The sequence below is a fragment of the Hyperoodon ampullatus genome (assembly GCF_949752795.1).
Source record: "Hyperoodon ampullatus genome assembly, chromosome: 3".
Taxonomy (NCBI): domain Eukaryota; kingdom Metazoa; phylum Chordata; class Mammalia; order Artiodactyla; family Ziphiidae; genus Hyperoodon; species Hyperoodon ampullatus.
Genome location: NC_136916.1, coordinates 132419893 through 132438630, shown reverse-complemented (window position 1 = coordinate 132438630; position 18738 = coordinate 132419893). Strand labels below are relative to the sequence as shown.

The 18738-nt window shown below is 36.2% G+C and overlaps 1 protein-coding gene across 1 annotated transcript in view; it reads left to right on the top strand.

Annotated features, from left to right (window-relative positions):
- Positions 1-18738, top strand: part of FERMT2 (FERM domain containing kindlin 2) — a gene marked incomplete at its 3' end in the record, with an annotated part of 68362 nt that overhangs the window by 22751 nt on the left and 26873 nt on the right. Inside the window, exon 4 of the mRNA XM_079700818.1 lies at positions 15562-15696. Within this exon, the coding sequence (XP_079556944.1) occupies positions 15562-15696 (135 nt within the window). The remainder of the gene's footprint in view (positions 1-15561; positions 15697-18738) is intronic.

Here is an 18738-nt window from a genome sequence, read left to right as displayed (position 1 = left end):
TTATCAGTTTTTTTAATAAACTTTTTTTACAGCAGTTTTAGGTTCACAGCAAAATTAAGCAGAAAGTACAGAGTGTTCCCATTTACCCTCATTCCCACACATACAACCTCCCCACTATCAAGACCCCACACCAGACTGGGACATTTGTTGTAATGATAAACCTTCATTGATACATCATTATCATCCAGACTCCATGGTTTACATTAGCATTTACTCTTGGTGTTGTACAGTCTACGGCTTTGGACAAATGTATAATGACATATCCATCATTGTAATATCATACAGAATAGTTTCACTGCCCTGAAAATCTGTACTCTGCCTTTTCATCCCTCCCCTAACAGCCCCGGGCAATGGTTAATCTGTTTACTGTCTCCATAGTTTTGCCTTTTACGGAATGTCATACAATTGGAATCATACAATATGTAGCTTTTCAGATTGGTGTCTTTTGCTTAGTAATGTACATTTAAGTTTCCTTCATGTCTTTTCGTAGCTTGGTAACTCATTTTTTTAAGCGCTGAATAATATCCCATTGTCTGGATGTGCCACAGTTTATTTTCCACACCTACTGACAGATATCTTAGTTATTTCCAAGTTTTGCAATTATAAATAAAGCTGCTGTAAACATTCATGTACAGGTTTTTTGTGTGTGTGTGAACATGTGTTTTTTACTCCTTTGGGTAAATACTAAGGAGTATGATTGTTGGATCATATGGTAAGAATATGCTTAGTTTTGTAGGAAACCTCTAAATTGTCTTCCAAAGTAGCTATACCATTTTGCATTCACATTCAGCAGTGAATGAGAATTCCTGTTGCTCTTGAATTCTCACCAGCATTTGGTGTTGTCAGTGTTCTGGATTGTGGCCATTCTTATAGATGTATAGTGGTATATCATTGTTTTAATTTTGCATTTCCGTGATGACATGTGTTGTGGAACATCTTTTCATATGCTTATTTGCCATCTGTACATCTTCTTTGGTGAGGTATCTGTTAAAGTCTGTGGCCTATTTTTCAGGCAAGTTTTTTGTTTTTTGTTGAGTTTTAATAGTTCTTTGTATATTTTGGGTAACAGTCCTTTATCAGATATGTCTTGCAAATGTTTTATCCCAGTCAGTGGCTTATCTTTTCATTATCTTTGGCAGTTTCTTTCACAGAGCAGAAATTTTTAATTTTTATAAAGTCTGGCTTATCAGTTATTTCTTTCATGGATCATGCCTTTGTTATCATATCTAAAAAGTCATCACGAAACCCAGGGTCATTAGATTTTTTTTTATGTCATCTTTTAAGGCTTTCACAGTTTACATTTAGGTCTGTGATCCATTTTGGGTTCATTTTTGTGAAGGGTGTGTGGTTTGGGTCTAGATTCATTTTTTTTTGCATGTGGATGTCCATTTGTTATAGCACTGTTTATTGAAAAATTATCTTTTCTCCATTGTGTTGCCTTTGCTGCTTTGTCAAAGACCAGTTGACTGTATTTATGTAGGTCTCTTGCTGGGCTCTATATTCTTTTCCGTTGATCTGTTTGCTGTTCTTTTGCCAATACCACCTTGTCTTGATTACTGTAGCTTTTTACAGTAAGAATTGAAGTCAGGTAGCATCAATCCTCCAAATTTGCTCTTCTCCTTCAATATTGTGTTGGGTATCCTGGGTCTTTTGCCTTTCCATATAAACTTTAGAATTAGTTTGTCAGTATCCATAAAATAACTTGCTGAGATTTTGTTTGGGATTGCATTGAATCTATAGATCAAGATGAGAAGAACTGACATCTTGACAGATCAAGTCTTCCTAACCATGAACATGGAATGTCTCTCCCCTTATTTCTTACTTTAATTTCTTTCATCACAGTTTTGTAGTTCTCCTTATATAGATCCTGTGCATATTTTGTCATATTTATATCTAAATATTTTATTTTTTGGTGCTAATGTAAATAGTATTAGGTTTTACATTTCAAATTCCACATGCTCACTGCTGGAAAGCAATTTACTTTTTTTTTTGCAATTTACTTCTGTATATTAACCTTGTGTCCTTTACCTTGCTATAATTGTTTGTTTCTGGAGTTTTTGTCAGTTCTTTTAGATTTTCTGTAGAGATGATCATGTTATCTGTGAACAAAGACAGATTTCTTCCTTCCCAATCTGTACACTTTTTATTTCCTTTTCTTGTCTTATTGCATAAGCTAGGGCTTCCAGTACAATATTGAAAAGCAGTGATAAGAGAGGACATCCTTGCCTTGTTCCTGATTTTAGTGGGAAAGCTTCTAGTTTCTCATCATTACGTATGCTGTTAGCTGAAGGGTTTTTGTAGATACTCTTTCAAGTATCTCTATCAAGTTGAGGAAATGTTCCCCAACCACGGATTGAACTCGGACTGCAGCAGTGAAAGTGCTGAATCCTAACCACTAGACCACCAGGGAGATCATACAAGCCACACAGCACAGCCAAAAAAAAAAAAAGTTGAGGAAGTGTTCCCCTCTATTTTAGTTTACTGTGTTTTATCATGAATAAGTGTTGGATTTTGTCATGCTTTTTTCTTTTTAACGTCTATTGATATGGTCATGTGATTTTTCCTCTTCAGCCTTGTGATGTGATGGGTTATATTGATTTTTGGATGTTGAACCAGCCTTGCATACTTGGCATAAATCCCACTTGGTCATGGTGTATAATTCTATTTATACATTGTTGGATTTGATTTGCTAATAGTTTAGTAAAGATTTTTGCATTTATGTTCATTAGAGATATTGGTCTGTAGTTTTCTTTTCTTGCAGTGTCTTTGTTTGATTTTAGTATTAGAGTAATGCTGGCTTCATAGAATGAATTAGGAAGTATTTCCTCTGCTTCTGTCTTCTGAAAGAGATTATAGAGAATTAGTATAATTTCTTCCTCAGATGTCAAGAAAAAAGCTCCTTGACATGGGTTTTGGCAATGACTTTTTGGATATAACACCTAAAGTACAAGCAAAAATAAACAAGTAGAATTACATCAAACAAAAAAATTTTCTGCATGGCCAAAGAAATGACCAACAAAATGAAAAACAACCTGTGGAATGGGAAAAATTATCTGCAATCCATATATCTGATGAGTTAATACCCAAAATATATAAAGAGCTCATACAGCTTAATAGCAAAAAACCCCCAAATAATCCACTTTTAAAAATAGGCAAAGGGCCTGAATGGACCTTTTTCCAAACAAGTTATACACATGGTCAACAGGCATATGGAAATGTGCTCAACATCACTAAATCATTAGGGAAATACAAATTGAAACCACAATGAGATATATCTCACACTTGTTAGAATGGTTATCAAAAAGACAAGTGATAAATGCTGGCAAGGATGTAGAGAAAAGGGAACCCTTATGCACTGTTGGTGGGACTGTAAATTGATGTAGCCACTATGGAAAACTGTATGGAGGTTCCTCAAAAAGCTAAAAGTAGAACTACCATATGATCCAGCAGTTCTAGTTCTGGGAATATATCCGAAGGAAAGCACTGTGTCGGAGAGATAGCTGCACCCCCATGTTTATAGCAGCATTATTTATAACAGCCAAGATATGGAAACAACCTAAGGGGAGGAATTGGATTAAGGTAGTCAAAAGGTACAAACCCCCAGTTACAAGATAAGTAAGTACTGGGGATGTGGTATATAGCACAATGACTAGAGTTAACACTACTCTATGGTTTATTTGGAAGTTGTTAAGAGAGTAGATCATAAGAGTTCTTACCATAAGGAAAATAAACTTTTTTTTCGGTATCTGTATGAGATAATGGATGTTAACTAAACTTACTGTGGTAATATTATGTAAATCAAGTCATTATGCTGTGCACCTTAAACTTACACAGTGTTGTATGTCAGTTATACCTCAGTAAAACTAGAAAAAATGTTTGGTAGAATTCACCAGTGAACCTGTCTGGCCCTAGTGCTTTCTGTTTTGGAAGGTTATTAATTATTGATTCAGTTTCTTTAATAGGTGTAGACTTATTCAGATTGTCTATTGTGTGAGTCTTGGCAGACTGCTCTTCTAAGCTTTCTATTTGGTAAAAATTATCTTGATTTTTTTATAACATAACTCTTAAGAAGATGCTTCTGTGTAATGATTAAGTGAGGATTTTAGTTACATTTTCCTTTCCTTTTTGAAAGAAACACTGCTGGCAAAGCATGCTAAGTTCTTTTATGTAAGGTGGGTTCTGACATGCAGGCTTTACAAATGACGAGCCTTTTTAAGAGTAAATGGAAAGTTCATTTGTATCATTTTTTTAGATTCCACATATAAATGATATCATATGATATTTATCTTTCTCTGTCTACTTCATTTCCTATGATAATCTCTAGGTCCATCTGTTACTGCTAGTGGCATTATTTCATTCTTTTTTATGGCTGAGTAATATTCCATTACATGCACACATGTACACTCACACACCTCACATCTTCTTTATCCATTCATCTGTCAATGGACATTTAGGTTGCTTCCATTAGATTGTTTATTTTTTTCCAGTGGTTTAGATGTAGGAATAGAAATTCACTATTTTTATTACATTTCAAAACAAAATTGAATATGTTGAAGCCATAGGACTTCATAGACATTGCCTTTTAAAGGAAACTTCATCCAGGACAGTTAATTTAAATACTTCAGAGAGGAAATGCTAGGAAGTTGGAAAAAAGATATCAGAGAATTCAGTGATTATGGGAAAACAGGTTTCTAAGTGTAATATTGCTTTATAGTGATAATATCAAATTGGCATGCAACACAGTTGATAGACCATTTACTTTTAATGTGATTATCAGTGTCGTTGAGTTTAAATCTATCACCTTGGTATTTGTTTTTTATGTGGTATTTATTTTAAGGTTTCTGTGTGCTCTATTTTTTTTCTTTTCCCTCTTTTCTTTCTTTTTTTTTTTGCGGTACGTGGGCCTCTCACCGTTGTGGCCTCTCCTGCCGCGGAGCACAGGCTCCGGACGCGCAGGCTCAGCGGCCATGGCTCACAGGCCCAGTCGCTCCGCGGCATGTGGGATCTTCCCGGACCGGGGCACGAACCCGTGTACCCTGCATCGGCAGGCGAACTCTCAACCACTGCGCAACCAGGGAAGCCCCAAAGTCATGTTTTTTAGTGTTTATGATCCTTGGCACTTTCTATCATATACCAGAATAATTTATAACTCTACAAATGAGAGTCAGTGTTTCTGAAACTTATATGATAGTGAAATTTTCAGAATACTTTGGAAAACTCTGTGCTAGATCCTCTCTTTTACATAAAGGGAGGGTATTCTACATTAAAAATAGTTCATATGTTAAATTCCATAGTTGTGAGAACCTCCCTTTAAAGCAATTTGCTTTTTCCTTTAGGGCGGATTTTATATCTGTATTTTAAAAAATTAATTAATTTTAAAAAGTAGCATTGGCTTTTTTTCTGTCAAATTTTTCAGTCAAATTACTTGAAATCAGTTGGATCCTTTTGACACTTGCTTTTAAGCTCTGTTAGGGCAGGTCCAGAGCCACCATTAGTCCAGGGCTAATTTCCTTCTGGGGATTCTTCTCAATATCCTGTGTATTAGGAAGACTTTCCCCTCACAACTGCACAGATCAGTATTCACCCAGATCCCAGCGGATAACTACAGATCTCCAGATCTCTCTGTGGAGCTCTCTTCTCTCTGGTACTCTGACCCACAAATTTTAGCCATCTTGGCCTCCCTGGATTCAGATCTCTGAGAGATCTCAGATCTCAACTCAGCAAGACCTGACTCTGTTTGCCCCCTCCTCACCCCGAACTACTTCTAGGCAGTGAGCTGGTACAGTCAAAGAGCTCATTCTGGTTTTTTTCTCTTCTCTCCTGTGCTCCTTGTTGTCTAATACCTGAAAAAGTTTCTTTTCCTTTCTTATTGTTTAACTAAAGCAGGAGGGTAAATCAAATTCTTGCTACTCCGTCTTAGCTGAGACCATTCTTAACTCATCCTTGATTTTCTTCTAGCCATGTACCTTTTTTAGGAAGCCATCATTTGCTCATTGAAGCATTATTTATAATAACAAAACCGTTTCTTTCACAGAAGTTTCAAATTGAACATGTTCAAAACTGAGCTCGTGGTATTCCTTTCCAAATCTCTGTGTTCCGCCCTTCCCACTCTGCCCCTCAGAAGTCCCCATAGCAGTAAAAGCACCATCCCAGATATACGTCAGAAACTTGGGAGTGATCCTTAGCACCACTCTCTTCCTTATACACATTTCATCCATCACCCAGAAGTGTTAATTTTGCCTCCACGATATATCTTGAATCTTTCCACATCTTTCCATCTCTACCATCCTTACTGTTCTCATAGGCCACACCACCACCATGTCTCTTCTGGACTGTTCCAGCAGCCTCCTAAGTGGTCTACTTTATCCATCCTTGTTCCTTCCAATTCATTCTTTACAAAATAAGCAGAAAGATTTTGAAATTATTTTTTTAATCAAAGCCATAGATAACAGAGTTAAAGCTAAAAAAGCATATAACATAAAATGACTTTTCTGTCCTATATCGTCCCAACCCCAAGCACATTCCCTACCACTTTCTACTTTTTTACTGTTTCTTTTAGCTCCGCAATTTAAATAATGTGCTTATGCTGTTATTTCTTGATTTATCCATTTTAGATATCTGTTCACTTCTTTTTTCTCAACTTTTTCTTTCTCACTTTATTATAACTATTATAATTTTTTATTAAATCAGTATCATTGTTTGCATTATTTTAACAAGGCAAATATTTTTACTTGCTGAACCAAAGTGTATACTTTTACCTTTTCTATCTTATATGCCTTTTTGTTTATCATTTACTTAGTTTTGAAACTGCTCTGTTGTTGATTCTTCTACATTCTAGATTCTCTATAATTTTCATGATCAACTACATTATCTGATAATAATCTCCTCCCTCCCTCCTTTTTTTTTTCTTCCTAAACACACTGTGAAGTCCCTCCATCCTCCTGCTCCAATCTGGAGTAGATGGCTTCTAGGTCAAGTGGTACAGTCATAGCCCCAGAACTTCCCTCCACCATTGTCCAGGGAAAGTGTCTTCTCTCTCATACTTGATCCTTGCATTTTCCTCAGTGTTGATTTGCTCTTTTATTTTGATGGACTATATCCTCCATCATCAAAGGTGGATGGGATGTAAATTTTTGAGATGTTATATTTGAAAATGTCTTTATTTTGTCCTTTGATAGGAATTGTTGGGTTGAAAATTAATTTCCCTCAGAATTGGGAATTCATTGTTCAGTTGTTTTAGCTTCCAGTATTGCTATTTATAGTCCTGATAGTGTTCTTAATTTTTATTTTCATCCTTTCTTTGTAGACTGCTTTTTCTCTCTGGAACGTTTTAGGATTTTTTTCCCTGCCATTTTGAAATTTCATAGTAATGTGCCCTAATTCCTCCCCTGTGTTTTTTTTTCTTCTTTTTGTTGCTAGTAATTAGTCCGATATTGTTCTTGGATTGATCCTCTTACCTGACTTTATATTTTGTCTGTTGCTTTCTTATTGTGGCTCTCAAATTTTATTTTTCAGTGTTTTATGTTTCTATCTGGATCTTTGTTACCCAGGTATTCATGAATATATTTAAGAGTTGTAGACTTTATATAAGGTAAACCTTATCAAAATCGTTCTTTTTAAAAATGGGAAGGACTCTTCTTCCCCCTTGTTAATATCCAAGAGCCCCTTATTATCTCTTTCTTTTTAATTAAAAAAATTTTTTTTATTTTTATTTTTTTTATTTTTGGCCGCGTTGGGTCTTTGTTGCTGCGTGTGCAGGCTTTAGTTGCGGCGAGCGGGGGCTACTCTTCATTGCAGTATGTGGGCTTCTCACTGTGGTGGCTTCTCTTGTTGAGGAGCACGGGCTCTAGAGCACAGGCTCTGTAGTTGTGGCTCAAAGGCTTAGTTGCTTCGCGGCATGTGGAATCTTCCCGGACCAGGGCTCAAACCCGTGTCCCCTGTATTGGCAGGTGGGTACTTAATCACTGCACCACTAGGGAAGTCCCTCTGGTTATTTTTTAACATCCTATTCATCTCTCACGGATGCCATTGTCTTACCTTTCTGAGATTTGTAATTAAGAGGTTTATGTTTTATTTTATTCTGTTCTTCGCATTATTTCTGTTTCTGTAAGTTGTTCTTTTTCATTTCATTTGCTCTCTTTCACATTGGAAGGTCTGTGAGTTTTCCATTGCTGCAATACACTTAGCAGCCTAAAACACACATTTATTATCTCACAGTTTCTGTGTGAAAAGTCTGGGCACAGCATGGCTCAGCTGGATCCTCTGCTTAGAATTTTATAAGGCCAAAATTAAGGTGTCTGGCAGGGCTCTGTTCCTTCCTGAAGGCCCTGAGAAAGAATTCTGCATGGTAGAATTGGGTTCCCTGTGGCTATAGGACTGACGTTCCCCTTGGCTTGTCTGCTAGCTTCCACAGGCCTTCCGAATTCCTTGACTTGTGGTCTCTTCGTTTGTCAAAGCCAGCAACAGCAAGTCCAGCTCTTCTTAACTCCTCAAATCTATATGACCCCTCCTCTGCTTCCCTCTTCTGCCTTTCTCTTCTGTTAGGCAGGCTTCCTGTGATTGCATTGGACCCACTGAGAGAATTCAGGATAATCTCCCTAAAATCAGTTGATCAGTAACCTAAATTCCATTTGCAAAGTCTCTTCACGGCAGTCCCTAAATTAGCGTATGATTGTATAACCAGGGACAGGAATTTTAAGGAGATATCTGTAGAATTCTGCCTACCACAGAGTCCTTTCTGTAATGTCTGTCAGTCATTGATTGTCCATTCTAATTGTCCATTCATACATATACCTAATAGGAAACTCTGGTTGAACGGGGTTTAGCTTGTCACTCTTTTGCAGGGTATTTAGACATTAAGCACACTTTTTCAAATGTCAGTATCTAAAAGATCTTTTCCCTAGGGCTTTTCAGATTTTCCTGTAAGGAATTCTAAAGGGTGCGTATCTAAGGGTAGATGTAATCCGATGTGGGGCAGGATTCATTTTTCTTGTCTCTCTGTTTTCAGTACATGATCATGCTTGATGTTTGGCACAGTGAGTCGGTGTGTTTCCCATTGGTACTTCCGGCCAACACCTTGATTCTCTATTAGTCCACTTTGCTAAGTCATTTGCTTCTTTCCCATCTGGCTTTTGTCTCAGCATTCTTCTGATGTTGCTTATCTGATGTTTTTCCCCTATTATTTTTGTCCTTTTAGGTTCATGTTTTATTTCTTTACATTTTGGCATGATTTTTGGAAAGGAGTGAAAGTAAATGCACAAACTCAACATACATGTGTAACTGGAAACGCTCCAGAAATTTTTATTTTTAAACTAAAATGATTATTATTTCACCTGAGAACCCTTCTCTGCTCCTTAGTTTCCCACTTCCTCAGCCCCATAGTTTTGGAGATATATATATGTACTATATATAATTATATAAGATATATATATGTACTATATATAATTACATAATTATATAGATAATTTATGTAGTCTGTCTTCCACTAGATTTGTATTCTACTTGATAACAGTATATTGATTTTGAACGTTAAATTTTATTGCTATGTAGTTTATCCTTTTGTTATAAATAGATCCTGGATCATTGCTTTGTGTAGTGATTCATAATGCTAGTATATCTTTATTATTGAACTATAATTTAGCATAAAAGAAAGATAGCATTGTATTTTGGTGTGCCCATTTTAAAGTTTTTATAACTCATAGTCCTCTAGGTGTATTTTATTTTAGTATAAGCCTTGTTTAATTACTTATGCTCCTCACCAAGTCCAGTCTTATACATGTAATTCAGATTCCTAAAGTCACTAGTTTAACTTCTTCTTGACACAGTAAATAATAAGTCCTAAATTCCTGTATCAATGAAATAGTATTTTATATGGATTTACTTCACTTTTTCTGTTATTGTTGTAATGAAATGAAAACCACTTATTCACAGACTTCATGTGTAGCCAATGGCTACGTTGCTCCAATTAGAGAAATAAGATGTCGTTCTTCTCCCTCCTCCCCTTTCCCTAAGCTACTAGCTCTCAAGGAAAAGTTGGAATCAAAATTACCAATAGTGCTTTCTTTAAAATAGAGATGTAATTGACATATAACATTATATTAGTTTCAGGTGTACAAAATAATGATTCAGTATTTGTATATATTGTGACATGATCACCACAGTAAGTTTAGTTAACATCCATCACTAGAACTTTCATAAAACAAGCTGTTGGAACCCCTGAGTCACTAAGAGTATTATCTGGGGGTGTGGCCTAAGCATATATTTTTAATATAATTGTTTTTACATCACAGGCAATTCTCATGGGCACATACAAGTTAGGAGTTGCTTCATCTGCCTATGACTGACCAAAAAGCTAGTTAACAGTACTGATTTTTCTAATAATAGTTGGCTTGTGAGCTGACAGGAAATGACCTAGGAACAAAAATCTCAAAAGGATGAATCATGTAGTGCAGTGTTTCTCAAGCAGAAAGGACATACCAGAAACATTTAGGAGGCTTTTTCCAATTACACATGCTTGCTTTCCCCTCTCCCGCTAAACTTGTTCATGGTAAATTGTGATAGGAGCGTGTCATATCTCTCAGGCGTGATTAGTTTTATGTCCCTATATACTTTTTAGATTTTTCAACCTGTACCAGTTTATGATTTACTTTGGGGAAATGAATGGGTGGAGAGAGCGATTACCACCCTGCCCACACTTAATACCGAAGCAGAGGGGACAAGTGATTATTCAGAAGCTAGGAATTTTCTAAAGCCTTTATTTTCTCCCAACATGGCAGTGATAGCAAAGCTGAGGGTACACTGAGAATTGAAAGTACAGCCTGTAAATCATTAGGTCTCTTATTAGCATGTTGAATCTTGTTTCTTTTAAAAGTAGTCTAGGAAATGATGATTCACTTCTGCTAATTAGATAAATATGGCTCAAAAGACATACTTGAAATATCTTCTGAGTTTCTGAATCTACATAATCATAGCAATTAGCGCTACTGATTCAAACCCCAAAAGTTACTTTTGAGGGTAAATGGGTTAACTTTGTTACCGACTTGTGCCCTTGGACTCTTTAATCAATAGAAATCAATAAAAGGCCAGACAAGGAATTCAGCAAGGCTTTACTGAGACTTGTGCTGCAGCACAAGAGAGCAGAAACAAGCAACAGTTTCCCTTGCTGGCTCTCTGAGGAGGGCGGTCTGGTCCCTTAAATAGGGTGAGGGTGGGGGCAGGTTGGTGGGCTGGGCTGGAGCGGTGGCTTAGATGGTCTGCCCACCCCTTGGTGCTGTGTGTAGGGATCATGCTCAGTACCCTAGTTTTGCTTCCCAACACCTCCAGAATGGCGGTTGGTTTGTGGCCTTTTTGTATCTTATTGTTCATAATTGCCCTAACTGCACATGCATGCAGCTATTTTTAGTCCCTTATAGTTTCTGTGTATTCTGTTGCTTCAGGAGACATTTGTCCAGGTGCAAGCACTCTGGTAAAGGGTCCCAGGTCCCAGCCTATCTCAACTTGAATATACAAGACTGAAGAAAATCTCTGATTTTTAATTTTGTAACTTTATTTATTTATTCATGCATGCATGCAGTGCTGAGTCTTAGTTGCAGCATGAGGGATCTTTAGTTGCGACATGCAGACTTCTTAGTTGCGGCATGCATGCAGGATCTAGTTCCTGGATCAGGGATCGAACCCGGGCCCCCTGCATTGGGAGCGGGGAGTCTTACCTACTGGACCACCAGGGAAGTCCCAAAATTTTGTAACTTTAGCTAAAGAATATTTTTAACTTGAAAAAGACATGCCAGGAAGCTTTTAAGAAAATGACAGAATTTAAGAATTTATTTTTCACGTGATTTCTGCTGTTTAGTACCTAAGATATACTTGGCCCAAATTTATTAATTTATTAATAAGTAAGGAGCAGTTACGTTCACCTACTCTCTGGTAAAGTATTTGTTCAGGACAGTTTTACTGCTGATTCCATTTTCATGTTTCAGGATAATATTCCCCCCCAAAATAGCATGTAAAATACAGAACAAGGGACTTGCCTGGTGGTCCAGTGAGTAAGACTCTGTGGTCCCAATGCACAGGGCCCGGGTTTGATCCCTGGTCGGGGAACTAGATCCCACATGCATGCTGCAACTAAGAGTCCACATGCTGCAACTAAAGATCCTTCGTGCTGAAACGAAGATCCCATGTGCCACAACTAAGACCCAGTGCAGCCTAAATAAATAAATCAATATTAAAAAAATAAGACTTAACTTATTAAAAAATATATACAGAACAAAACAAAAACCTAATGTGTACTGGAGTGTTCCTAATAGTAAAATTCAAATAACCAACAGAGAAACAAAAAATCCATATAGTTATTAAAAGATTTATTTGAATTTCTTTTTTAAACATGGTATAATATATATATTAAATTAAATTAAGAAGAAAGTTCAGTGTGGTTTGCAGTGATTGCTACCATGTTAATCTTTATATGCAATTTAACTTTGATTTGAAGAAATCTAACAGAAAAATGAGTGAAGGAAGGAAATAATATAAATGGCTAAAAACCTATGAGGAAGTGTACAACATCAGTATTAATCAAAGAAATGTAAATTAAAACAAGGAGATAAACATACCGTTTTAAAAATAAAGCTTTAAAAAAATAACACAGGTGCCCATCTTCCTCCATTTTTGCCTTAAAATTATTATAACCTTTGATCCAGTAATTCTGTTCCAATGAATTTCTAAAGAAATAAAATGTGGAAAAACATGTATATAGATAGATGTTTGTAGAACCATTATTTATAATGGGCACAGTATTAGAAGAATTGTTAAATTATGTTATATTAATACAATTTTATACATCTATTAAAATGATCACTGATTCACATAGTCATAGTCCATTTTTCAAGAACAGATTTTAAATGTCTTATACTTTTTCATAATTTCCAAATTTATACCATAATTGTATACTTTTTAAAATTAGGAAAAAAACATTAATACTTAATACTTACAAAGTACTTGTCAGGCCCTGTGCAAGAAACTTTACCCATATTAATCACTGAATTTTCACAAAAACCTCCTGCGGTAGTATTAGTAGTATTAGTCTCATTTTACAGCTGAGGAAACTTGGATGCTGGCAGGCTGATAAGTAGCTTGCCCAAGTCATACAGCTCATAAATAGTGGAGCTGAGATCCAGGTAGTTTGGCCGTGTGCTTCTGCCTCAAATTGTGCCTCATCAGCTCTGCAGCAGTTCCCCTACTGATAAAAAGCTTCCTGAACTTGTAACGCTGGATTGAATCCAGTGAATACTGTGGGTTCCTGAAGGTACAAACTACCCCCTGTCAAATTCTGATCCAGTGACTTAGCAGTCTGCATCATCACAAGTTATGCATCGACTTGGATTTTGTTGTCTGTGACGTATGGGGTAGTGCCACCAAACACTGTGAGATACGACCTAGTGCTTCTTTTTTTTCCTGCTTTTTTCTTTTATTGTTTTTCTTTGCTCTCCCTCTCCTTACCCTCTTTATTTTTTAATTAACTTTATTTTGGTATAATTGATGTACAATAAACTGCACCCATTTAAAGTGTACAGTTGGATGAGTTTTGACAGATGCTTACATCTCTGAAACTACCACAGTCAGGATATAGAACATTTCCATTAGCTCTCAAACTCCAGCCTAACAGTCATTGCTCTGCTCTGTCACTCTGGATTTGTTATCATTTTCTGGAATATTGTGAATGGAATCATGCAGTGTATACCCTTTTCTAATTGGCTTCTTCCACTTAGATAATGATTTTGAGATACATTCAGGTTATTGCATGTATTAATAGTTTGTTTCTTTTTACTGATGAGTTGTGTTACATTGTAAGAGTAGTATTCCACTGATATGAAAGGATCACATTTTGTTATCCAGCGGGGTTATTTCCAGTTTTGGCTTTTGTGAGTAAAGCTTACAAATATGCTTTTCATTGTCTTAAGTAAATAACTAGGAGTGGAGTGTCTGAGTTGTATATGTTTAACTTTATGAGGAACTGCCAAAGTGTTTTCAAAAATTCTCATTTCACATTCCCAACAGCTGGTTATGAGAGTTCCAGTTCTTCCACATCCTCACCAACACTGGGTATTATCAATTTTATTAATGTTGGCCACTCTGATGGGTGTATATGTGTGTTGTGGTTTTAATTTGCACTTCCCTGACCAGTAATGTTGAGCATCTTTGCATATGCTTCTTGGTTATTCTTATGTATTCTTTGGTGAAGTGCTTGTCCAAATCTTTAGCCCATTGGTCTGCTTATTATTGAGTTGTATGGGTTCTATATGTATTTTGGATACAACTCCTTTGTCAGATATGCATAATATATTTTGTGAAAATTTTGTCCCAATATACAGCTTGCCTTTTGTTTTCTTAACAGTCTTTCAAGAAGCAGGGTGGTGGTGGGTGGCGGTGGTGTTGTTTTCTTGTAGTAAAGGCCAGTTTTTTTATGGGGGGTGTGGGTATCTAAGAAATCTTTGTCTACTTAAATTTTCTTTTAGGTCTCTGATACATTTAGAATTAATTTTTGCATATTGTGTTAGGTGAGGGCTAATGTTCTTTTAGAAAAATACATGAATCTCTTGTTTCCTTTTTCCCTTGAATTGCCATGACGCCTTTGTCCAAAATAATTGACCACCTGTATCTGGGTTTGTTTCTGGGTCCTCTCTTCTATTCCATTCATTTATACATCTTATCATTTAGCCAGTAATTGCACTGTTTTAATTGCTGTAGTTTTATGATGTCTTAAAATCAGGTGGTATAAGTCTTCCAACTTTATTTTAAATTGCTTTGACTCATAAAATTTATAAGGAAATGAGAACAATTCTACAATCAACTTGTTCAAAAGAGTAAGCTGGAATTTTGATTAGAATTCCATTGAATCTTTAGCTCAGTTTGGGGGGAACTGACTTCTTAACCATTCTTGCAATTTATAAACATGGTATATAATATATAATATGTAATGTGATATTTATACTTATTTGGGTCATTTTAATTCTTTTTGTTCCTTTCCTGTAACCATTTTGCTTCTCATCAGGTTCTTCACATGAAAATGAATAGAATAAACACAAAAACTTGTAGCCATTCGATATCAAGGTAGAAAAGTTTGAGTCGACTAAAATTTTGAGATTTGTTAATGATGGGAAAATATTTTCTTTACATTTGCTTCACATATCTTGTGTTAACTTACGGCATGCAGAATGAATGAGGGCTACCATATAATATAAACCTTAATTTCTTACAGTTTGGGATTTAAAAATATATAAATAAGAGTTCTAATATTTTCTTTCTGTACCCTGGTAGATTATTATCTTTCCACTTTGAGGTAACTACATTTATTGGATAGTTACGAATTTAGAGTGCTTTGGTATATTGTTTTTAAAAGTGTCATACTCCAGTCTTTTGCATGGCATTAGTATCTGGCAAAACACAAACACACACATACACAGAAGGAAATTACAAATTCTTTTCTTGAATGGATTAATAGATTTACCAAGTGTAATGTGTTTAAATTTTCTGTTATGCTAGTAAAATAATGTTTTTTTATTTTAACAGATATCAGACACCCTGAAGAGCTTTCTTTATTGAAAAAACCCAGAGATCCAACAAAGAAAAAAAAGAAAAAGCTAGATGACCAGTCTGAAGATGAGGCACTTGAATTAGAGGGGCCTCTTATCACTCCTGGATCTGGTGAGGCTTTGACTAAACATGGGCTCAGTGTGAGAACCATGGACTGTATGCCTCTGTGTGTGTGTATGTGTTTAATTGAAGTATAGTTGATTTACAATATAGTGTTAGTTTCAGGTGTACAGCACAGTGATTCATTTATACACACATACACGTGTGTGTGTGTGTAAATCAGAAAAAGAATATGTATATTCTTTTTCAGATTCTTTTCCCTTATACGTTATTAAACAATATTGAGTATAGTTCCCTGTGCTATACAGTAGGTCTCCCTCTGTGTTTTTGATATCGGGATAAATGGACTGTGTAGGTCAGGAGAGTGGTCAAGTTAAAGAACACTCTCCCTCAGCATCTTTTCCCTCAATCTTGAAATCATCACCAGAGTCTGTTATGTGCAGATCATCATGTCAGGTGTTAGCAGTTGTGTCAATAAAAAGAAAAGCTGGTTCTCTGCTCAGGAAGAGTCAAAAGGAGACAGTACCTTAACTGGCCTCGGTTCTTTGCTTTGTGGAAATTGGACAGGTTTCTTTTTAGCATTTAGTTCCATTTTTTGGGTATTTTGTGAAAGCCACTAGTATTTAGTTAAGACATTATTGTTTTTATCAGGTTACTTAAAACTGTCTCAATGCTTTGCATATGCTGGTCTCTTAGTGCCTCTCTTTTTCCTTTAAGGTGTTGCTCCTTTAAGAAGCTTTCTCAGACTTCCTTCTATTACCTCCCCGACCTGAATTAGGTTATCCTTCTGTCATAAGGAGAAGGTTATCTTTCTGTCATATCCTTCTGTCATTTTCTGTGTTTGGTATTATACTACATGTTCTCCCCTAATAATCGTGAGCCCCTGCATGAAGAGACTGTTTCTTACCTTTTTGTTACCAGGACCCAACTCAGCATATGGCATGCAATAGGAACGTAGGCAGTGTCTTTTGAGAAGCTAAATGACTAATTAATTAGATTACATGGTTCTTTAGTCCCGGGAAGTTAGTTTCCCATGTTTCCATTGGCCACACATTTACAAATCCATTTCTTAGGATAGATCCCAGCAGCAAATAAGTAAACTAATTTTACTATTCATTTCATTCCTGGTTTTTTAAATTCTGGGGTGATGATGATGGTAATGAAAGTACACAGTGAACATACAGGTTATGTATGCCCAGACCTATTTCATACACTTTACTCGTGGAAACTCATCTAATTCTCACTACAACCCATTGAGGTGGATTATGTTATTACTCACATATAAGGATGAAGATATTATGCCACAGTAAGTTTAGGAATGTCTAAGGTCACATACCTTGTAACTTTTATGTCACTACCCATGTACTGATTACATTTGGGAGATACCAAGAAATAAGACAATCCTTACTCTTAAGTAGTTTATAGGCTCGTTGAAAAGCACAATTACAGGTACTGTATTTAAGGAGGTAATACATCAATGTTAAATGAGTGTTGCAGAAAATAATGTTATAAGAATTCAGAAGACAAAGCAGTTCCAAATAGGGTATGTTCAGTTTTGGGATTGGGGAGGTAAGTTTGTGAATTAGCTAGGATTCCAGTGGCTAGGATTTTGATGGGAAGAAAAGGCAATCCTAGTAGAAAGAATGATTAACAAAGAACATCCTGGCAAAAGAAGAGTACAAGATGCGTAAATAAACCATTTGAGCCAATTCATGGGAGAGAGACCTCCAAGGAACTTCTGGATCACACTGGAGGGTATTTAATGTCAGGCTGAGGAATATAGGCTAGTTCATTGTAGAGTCATTGGTTTCTGAATATGTTACAAAATGAACAAATCATTATTTTAGAAAGAATATCAAATTTAATTCCAGTAAAATATGGAGGAGGGAATGAGGGGAAAGAGTGGTAGAAGCCTACAGATTAGGAGGTGAAAGAGAATAAAAGAATGTGTCTGTCATTAGAATAAGGTAAAAAATCTGATTTAGACTTGACTATGTAGATGAAGGCATCTGACAGTAGACACAATTCCTGCTTTAAGTTATTTTTTAGTTTAAATGGAAACTCATTTAATTCTTAAGACAAAGAACTACATAGAAAAGTATATTTATGGGATGATTTTGGAGTGGTTGAAATCAGGATTGGTCTTAGAATTGCAAGTGAGAGCTTTTATATAGTGCTTTAAGAAAATACAATTTGAAGACAAAAGATAATTAAGACAAGGGAAATCTCCAAACCTTTTAAGAGCAAGTAACTATGGGTTTCTTTTCTTTCTTGTTTTAAATTGAGGTGTTACATACAGTAAAATGAACAGATTTTAAATTACAGATGAATATTTGAAGATGTATATACCTTGTAACCACCCAGAACTTGATGTAGCATATAGCATGATACCAACACCCCAGAAGGCCTCTCTCATGCCTTTTCCCAAATAGCCACTGTTTGCCTCTCTCAGCACAGAATAGTGTTACCAGTTCTTAAACCTCATGTGAATGGAATCATACACTATGTGTGCTGTCTTGTGTCTGTGAAGTGACTGTGTTCTCAGTGAAAGAATTAAAAAAAAAAAAGTTTTATTTGTCTACACCCAAGCAGTTTAATTAAAAACAGTTCTACACTCAAGCAGTTTAATTAAAAACATTTGGGCTTCCCTGGTGGTGCAGTGGTTAAGAATCTGCCTGCCAATGCAGGAGACCCAGGTTCAAGCCCTGGTCCGGGAAGATCCCACATGCCGCGGAGCAGCTAAACTCATACGCCACAACTACTGAACCTGTGCTCTAGAGCCTGCAAGCCACAACTACTGAGTCCACATTCTACAACTACTGAAGCCCACGTGCCTAGAGCCCATGCTCCACAACAAGAGAAGCCACTGCAATGAGAAGCTCGCGCACGTTAACTAAGAGTAGCCCCCACTTGCTGCAACTAGAGAAAGCCTGCATGCAGCAGTGAAGACCCAATGCAGCCAAAAAAAAACAAAAAAAAAGTTAAATAAATAAATTAATTAGAAAGAAAACATTTGAGGAGTTGATGTGAAATCCTAAGAAAGTACACAAAGATAGTGACATGTAGAGGACTGATTATCTATAGAGAAGTCCC